We start from the raw sequence: 8,352 nt of genomic DNA on the forward strand, positions 1-8,352 counted from the left end.
GTACTTTGGTTTCCTCTTCGATAACACATCGGCGTGTTATCTTGTGTTTGCATTCTTCTTTCCTACTCTTTTATCTTTCATTTTACTACTGTATTATAATGATTATGGGTTAGAGTAGTCTGTTTGTTTATCCATTCGCATTTACTCTTTTCTGCACTTAGTATTAAGTTAGAGTAAAATTAATGAAGTTGTAACTTTAATTTGGGGGTCTAAATAGCTCTTGTGTTTTCACATATTTTTTAGCATTCAGAAGTCTTGGCCTCTTTTGCTATGGAAGTTCCATCTCCAACAACAAATCATGGATCTTGGCACACAGCTCCATGTGGCCATGTGGGTTGCAATTTGATCAAATTTGCATGCATCAATGTTATCAAAATTAACTCACCTCATATTATATACTTTCAAAATCTAGTTGAAATGATAAAAGTCGCGCCAATTATATGCATGCATGCCAATTCGTGTGTTTTTAACCATCAGTACTTCACAGATCCCCAAAACAATCAATACGATGTATTACTTATTATTATTATTTGGACTTCTCAAAGTCAAAACACCATATTTGTTGTAACATACAAGTAAACCCATAATCTGCTAGAGTGTGATACAACTGTCTGTGTACACGTCTATATTAGAGCATTTCTAGCAGCTTTTTTAAATTTTTGCACTATTTGGAGAATGAACAGTGACATTTAACTTTTACATATCCACTTTTTCAAATACACTTCCAACAGATTCTCTATTTCATTCTTTATCTTATTTAAATATTATTTCTTCATTCATTCTTTATTCTTTTTTTTTATCATCATTTATTATTTTTTTAACAACTATATTTTTAAATGAGATGTGTTATATTCACAATATTTTACGCAATACTTTCACAACAAAATTTATGTGAAAAATTGTTACTAGTTCTAATTTGAATTTACTACTGAAATTTTTTTTTTTTTGCCAATATTAACTAATAACAATCTATTACTTAAAATTTATTGTGAAAATATTGTAGTAAAATTTCTTAATTAAGATTTTTTATTTTTTATATTATTTTTTATTCTTCCATTTCATTCTCCTCCACACACGTGTCCTCCATCCCCTTTCCTTTATTTCTTTTTCTCCTCAAGAACCTTCCAACAACATCATTTTTACTCTTCACATCAAAGAAAAGAGAGAGAGAGAGAGAGAGAGAGAGAGAGAGAGATCGGCTTGGGCCTCCACCGCCGCTCCAGCTACCATTCCAGCTCCAGCCGCCGCTCCAGCTCCAACTGTCGCTCCAGTCGCCGCTCCAGCTCCAGCCGCCGCTCATCGTCCTCCCCACCACCAGGCTGGGTCAGATCGGCTTCGTCTATCTTCTTTTTTTTTTATTTTTTTTATTTTTTATTTTTTTTATAATCTTGTTCTGATTCACTTTGTTGTTACAATGGAGCTTAGATAGGCTTTCATGCTCTTTATCTGCTGTTTTTGTTTTGATTTTAGATTTGTTGTTCTAATTAAATTTGTATTTTTCCCTGTTCTTGATCTATGATTGTGTTTGTGTTTTGATTGGTTACCGTTTGAGAGAGAGAGATGAACAGAGAAGAGAGGAGGAAAGAGAAAGAATTTTTTTTTATTCGGCCGGGTATTTTTTAAGATGAAATAATGGTTTGGAGTTGCTACAGCTCTCTAAAACAAGAGAACTACTATAGCAACTTCAAAATAAAATTTGGAGAATCTGCGTGTATGGAGAAGCCACTGGAGCATGAACAGTGGCATTTGGTGCTCCAAAAATATATATACAAGGGCTGTTGGAGATGCTTTTAGATTTTTATTTTTGGAAATACCCATCTATTAGATTCGGTGTAAATAAAGTCATTAAAATTCTATTTCAGCGTCCACGGTCTAGTTTAGGAGTTGGTTAGTTTTAACACTGTTTAGTTATATAAATAACGTATTCTTGCTTTGTACATTGTTTAAATAATTCAATACATAAAAAATTTGGGTGCTTATTCTCGGTTTTAACAGGTGGACAAGCTAATAAAGAAACCGTTTGTAACTAAATATAATGAAGTTACACCTAAACAGATGTAGTATCTTTAATTAATTAGTCCAAGATTATATTTTAGCATAAAAATGTTCTCCATATTAAGAAAACACAAAAATAGAGAAAGAACAACTAGGGATATTTAAAGAAAAATCTGACTATAAATATAAGAACAACAGAGAAAGCAAGAGCAGTGTTGAATGTAATGGAAGAACTAAAAATGGTTCGAATTTCTATGATCACCCTCTTCCTTCTGGCTACGCAGCTTCATTGGTCATTCACTCATGGTTCTGGTGACGTAGTTAGAAAGGTGAAGGCATTTTATAATTTGTATATTGCTTGATCCAATCACTTCATATAATCGAGCTCATTCACTAATCAGAAATTTATTTTTCATTAACACATAGGCGTACATTGTGTACATGGGAGAGGCACTACAGTCAAAAACCTTTGCTACTAATCTTCATCACAACTTGCTTTCTTCTATTGTTGGAGGGTAAGTGGGATGACAAAATATCTAAACATTGCATGCTTATATCTACTCATATTTTAATTTAAACAATACTAGTTTTCCTTTTGTTTCTTACACGGAATAGTTTTTATTTATTTATTTATTTTTTTGTGGTAATTTATACCTGGAATAATTCATGTATAAATTTGTAAATGAGATACAGAGAAAAGAAAAGGGGGAAGAGAGAAAACTTTCTAGTTTACGTGATTTTCTCATACACCTCTCATGGAAGTAAATTACAATAGAATCCAAATTTATAATAGAATTACATGCAAAAGTAAAAATAATTTGAATTTGAATTGCATATTAAATATTAATTGTCTCAATCCCATGATTTTTTCTAGTAATCAATCCCTTAATTTGTTGACTAATCTCAATATTTTCTCTAGAAATAAATGTCTTGATTTGTTCTCTCTTTCATGGAAAGTAATTGGGTGAAGTATAATTCATACATGGGTCAAAGATTTGGTGGTAGGGGACGATTCCATAATGGTTAGGAACTTATCAATATGTATAGCATTGGGCTTTTCTAATGTCGCGGAAGCTACAAGAAAACAAACATTTTGCTTTCTGAATGGAAAAAGAAACTAAACACGTTATCTTCTGAATAAAAACCTCAAATCCACAAGGGATTCCTTAAATCCACAAGGTGATAGGTATCTGGAATCCACCAAAGAAAAACAATAGACAAATTCTATATTTTTATAAATTTGAAAACTAAACTGTCTTGGAGGCTACAATATGTTTAAATAGTAAAAAGAAAACCTAGGACGGCTAGCAATATGTTCAAAATCACAATTTGTGTAAATCACATAATCAGGTGGCAAAATAGTAATTTTTTTTCTAAAAATAGCAAAATTGAGATAATTATAGAAATTGAAAATACTGTTTCTAAGAGATGTCCCAAAATAGACGAGACATTACTCTAATTTTTAAACTAAAAGTTATTAAAGAAAAACAAATATTACTAAAAATATGAAAAACACAGTTTTCAGGGCCTTAATGAAGGAATTTGCCTAAATTTGGGTGACCCTCGAGCATTAAGGCTTGAGTCTTTATCAAAATGCCGTTTCCTTTTAACTTGTCAAATTTTATGCAATTCTGACATCGTCACCCTGATTGCCTCTACTAGCACCCCTTGATCTTGCGCCATGACTTCCAGCGCCCTTGCTACTCTAGGAATGCCTGTACTATTTATTCTACATCATTTTCCATGTATATAAAATTAGCTTTTAGGATATAATCCATATATGATATAACATCATAGCATGCAACAAATTGAGTTATTTGGGTAGACAATTAAACCATCAAGTATTGTTGTTTTTCAGTGGCCATATTGCCCAAAAGTCCATGATATATAGCTACACAAAGAGTTTTAACGCATTTGCAGCAAACCTATTGCCAGATGAAGCTGAAAGACTACGAGGTACACACTAAAAACATCATGTTTCACAACATTTGTTTCTTTCTTTTTCTTTTTATTTTTCTTTATTTCTCTTGGGGTGGTTGTCTTATATAATTTATATACATACATACATATATATATATATATATATGCATCTTTTACAGAAAACGAAAATGTGGTGTCAGTGTTTCCTAGTAGAATTCGAAAACTTCATACAACAAGATCATGGGATTTCTTAGGAATGCCTCCCTTAGTGAAGAGAAATCATCAAATTGAAAGTAATATCATTGTTGGTTTATTAGATACAGGTAATAAATTAAAAATTCTCATAGAGCTTTAACTCCCTCCTTGTTACATGTCATCATGGTGGAATTTTGATAACTTATTTAATTTTTTATTTTATCTCCCCTTATTTTTTAGGAATTTATATTGATGCTCCAAGTTTTGATGACAAAGGACTAGGACCTCCTCCATCAAAATGGAAGGGTAGATGCCAAGTAGTAGGCAACTTCACCGGCTGCAACAAGTAAACAATCTCTATCTCTCTCCTCAATTGTGACCAACCACAAAATAGTATGCCTAGATGCATAATAAAAAGTATGTTGGTAGATCCAAATGAAAGTGATTTTATTCCAATCATAACATATCTTATCAATAATTTTAAAAATAAAATATTGTGTTTCAAACATTACTTAGGATAAAAATGAAATTTAAATAATACATCTTATTGTAAAAGCAGAAGCTTTGACACCAATTTGTTGAGAATGGAGAAAGTATAAAGATCTATTTGTTGTATGTATCCAAATAGCAATGGGGTTATGAAAAATAGAAATAAAAAAAGAAGAAACAATCACACGAGTAACACAGAGACTTACATGGTTCAACTTTTAGCCTACGTCCACAGGCGGTGTTAAGGAAAAAGTTTCACTAACAAAAGAGAGAACAAAGGTGGTACCAAAAACACTCTCACAAAACCTAAGGCTCAAATACACCCAAAGAACTCATAGACACCAAAAGCAGAAACAAAGTCATGACTTAGAACTCTACCAAAGAATAGAGGAAACCTTTTCTAATAACAAAAGTTGGTGCTCACTCTGATTACCATCCATCAATTGCAGAGGGTATTTGGTATCAAATGATACCATGTCGGTTGTATCAAAATGTAATAAGTGAGACACATTTGCAAAAAATAATTACCATGCTAATAATGAAGGCATGTGTTAATAAGTAATTATTTTTACATACATATCTGTCGTTTATTGAATTTTGATATGGATGACATGGTATTATTTGATTCAAAATACTATTTCTATCCATTGCTATTTATACAAGTTAATTAGTTAGGGTAAAAAGCAAAACCTAAGTCAGCAACCACAAGTCCTAATTTAAGTAGGACAAGTTCAATGGGATATTATTCCATGTGGCGCACATAAGGTGGTTATAAAGCACATGATTCAAGCTATTCACGCATGGATCTTTCATTTAATTTCCAAGCTATTCACCCTTTTATGCAGCAAGGTAATAGGTGCAACATTCTACAACAACGACCCCGTCAGGGCCAAATTAGATCCAAATCCATCCCCAATAGATAATGATGGCCACGGCAGTCACACCGCATCCACTGCAGCAGGTGCCTCAATAGCAGGCGCAAGCTTTTATGGTTTAGCCGAAGGCATAGCTCGAGGTGGGGTTCCATCAGCACGCATTGCAATGTACAAGGTGTGTTCGAATGGAGGTTGCAGTGAGATAGACCTTTTGGCTGGATTAGACGATGCCATTGATGACGGAATTGACGTGCTATCAATATCTATCGGAGGGTCCGCAAATAGCTTTTTTGAGGATCCCATTTCGATTGGTGCCTTTCATGCAATGAAGAGGGGGATTTTCACAGCATGTTCGGCGGGGAATGGTGGCCCATCTTTGTATACTGTGCTGAACGTAGGTCCTTGGATAATGACTGTTGGTGCTTCTTCCATTGATAGGATGTTCAGGACTCCAGTTAAACTTGGAAATAACCTAGAAACTGATGTAAGTCGCTTCTTTCTTTTTGGGATGGCATACAAAGTTTTGCAACCAAAAAAAAAAAAAAAAATATAGCACTAGATTTATAGTAATATTTAATCTAACCAAAAATATGAAAATATGAAAATGGAGATGATCCTGAAGCAACTTGTGGCATTAATTATGATGGTCTTGCTTAGTAAAGGAGTGCTTCCATCTAGGAACATGATAATTTTCTTTTTCACTTGAAACAGGTGGAATTCGTTTTATAGTTTATTTTTTTAAATCTAACTATGTACAGAATGTCACATTGTTTAAAAGATTTTAAATGGGGATGATCGTAAATAAAACAACCCGTCTCATTTATAGTGTAATAATATTTAGCAACGGAGTGCTTTTATCTGGGCACATTATCCTTTTCCATTTCTCTTGATCATAATCACATTACATTTACTGGGGCATTGAATAACAGGGAATTTCCATCAACACATTTTCACCAAAAGAGAAGACGTACCCTCTAACCACTGCGGGATTAGCAGCCAATAGTTCTTTGTCTCCAACTTCAACTCCCTGGTAATTAATTAGAGAGCACTTTCTATTTCATGATTTATACTGTAATTGAAGATCACCAAACCTAATATATATTCAGGGTCAGACTGTTAATATTAGTAGCACTAATCAATTAAAGAATTGTGCAGGTATTGTAGTGAAGGAAGTCTGGACGCGAATAAAGTCAAAGGAAAGATCGTGCTATGCAATGAATCAGCAAGTCAAACTTACATTAAGAGCATAGGTGGGGCTGGGGATCTCATATCTCTCGTAGAGAAGATAGATACCACCTTTACGTCTATCATCCCTGGTGCCTTTGTTGATTCTAGTTTTGCTTACAAAATTCTTGCATATGTCAACTCAACCAAGTAAGAAGAAACAAATTTACTATATAAAATGCCCCCCCTCCCCAATAATTGCTAGGAGGGTTGTTATTAATTTGAATTTTTTATTTTTATTTTTGTTGTGACCAAAGTATATTCTAAGTTCATACTAATATAGAGCTAGCCTGCAGCCTAGTTTTTAATCCTATATATACCTTATTTAGGGTTCATTATAACTTGTAATTATTCAGTTAATATAAAAAAAATAACTTGATATATTAACATTCTTAATGGAATTTTTTTTTTTTTACAAAACCACCATTAAAATGGTGTCAATAAGAGGTTTTTAATGTTTATTTCAAATTCTCAAATGCCATCACACTGCTTATTGTTTACCATCAATATGGATTATATGCCAATTAGTTTAGTAGAAATATTACTCATCTTAATATGTTTCCATATGTTATGTAAACTGTTTGATTCAAATATAAAATCTTCACTATGAAACAGATTTTTCCCATGATTAATGGGATGATTATTTTCTAATAAGAAATGTATGATATTCATTTTATGAGTAAAGTTAGGGATACTAGAAATTTTATTGCAAAATCATTACAAACTGATGTGTCATTATATATATATATATATATTTATTAGTTATTGCAAATGCACCAATGAAATTCATATTGTCACTTTAGTTTGTAAATCTCAGGTACTAAAATTTGTAATAATCTTAACATTTGTATTCCTTCTATATAAACACATTGATCAAGATATCATCTCATATTTCCCAAAAATAAGTTTTATATAAAAATTAGGCTTTTTGAGTGTTTTAAAATTTTGCTTCTTGATCGATGATCAGCATCTGAATTGAAAATCAAGGATGACAAAGCTGAGTTAGCATATGGGCTGGCCAAATTGACCCCATTAGAGCACTGGACCCCGGTTTGATATATGACATTTCAACGTTCGACTATGCCCGCTTCCTATGTAATGAGGGCTACACTGGACGCTGCTACGCTTGTTCACTGGAGAGATCACCAATTGCTCAAGTCTCCCAAACATTGGAGGACATGATGTCTTAAATTACCCATCCATGTATTTTCAGTTTACCAACCCTAAATCTAGTATAACAGCCATCTTTCATAGGACAGTAACAAATGTGGCCCTAGAAAATCTATATACAAGGCAACTGTCAGGGCGCCGAAGAATCTCAAGTCACTGTTATTCCGAATAAGTTGACTTTTAGTCAATTGAACCAGAAAAAATCTTTCAAGGTTGCGATACAGGGACCACCACAATTGCTTCCAATTAACCAAACGAAAAGTTTATCAGCATCATTGGAATGGAGTGACGGTACACATAGAGTTAAGAGTCCCATATTCATTACTTTGACTCAGCCATGATAGATGTTGGTGAAATTTCTTAGGCCTAATGTCTAATTTCTTTTCTTTTTTTTTTTTTTTTTTTTTGGGAGAAGAAAGGCCTAATGTCTAATAATGCAGATCTTTGCTTACGCCGCAACACCCACCCCCCCCCCCCCCCCCCC

General features: G+C 33.2%; 1 protein-coding gene across 1 annotated transcript; it reads left to right on the plus strand.

Annotated features, from left to right (window-relative positions):
* The first annotated feature begins 2,195 nt into the window (after positions 1-2,195).
* On the plus strand, positions 2,196-8,336 carry LOC111986150 (subtilisin-like protease SBT4.15). The gene is given in 14 exon segments (XM_065778348.1): positions 2,196-2,324; positions 2,422-2,510; positions 3,854-3,951; positions 4,095-4,238; positions 4,351-4,456; positions 5,445-5,958; positions 6,404-6,504; positions 6,630-6,848; positions 6,982-6,998; positions 7,666-7,710; positions 7,713-7,808; positions 7,811-7,969; positions 7,972-8,016; positions 8,019-8,336. Coding segments are annotated over 14 exon segments (1,929 nt in total). The 5' UTR covers positions 2,196-2,219; the 3' UTR covers positions 8,210-8,336.
* Positions 8,337-8,352: the final 16 nt, after the last annotated feature.

This window comes from Quercus suber, unplaced genomic scaffold (assembly GCF_002906115.3).
Source record: "Quercus suber isolate HL8 unplaced genomic scaffold, Cork oak 2.0 scaffold_180, whole genome shotgun sequence".
Lineage (NCBI taxonomy): Eukaryota > Viridiplantae > Streptophyta > Magnoliopsida > Fagales > Fagaceae > Quercus > Quercus suber.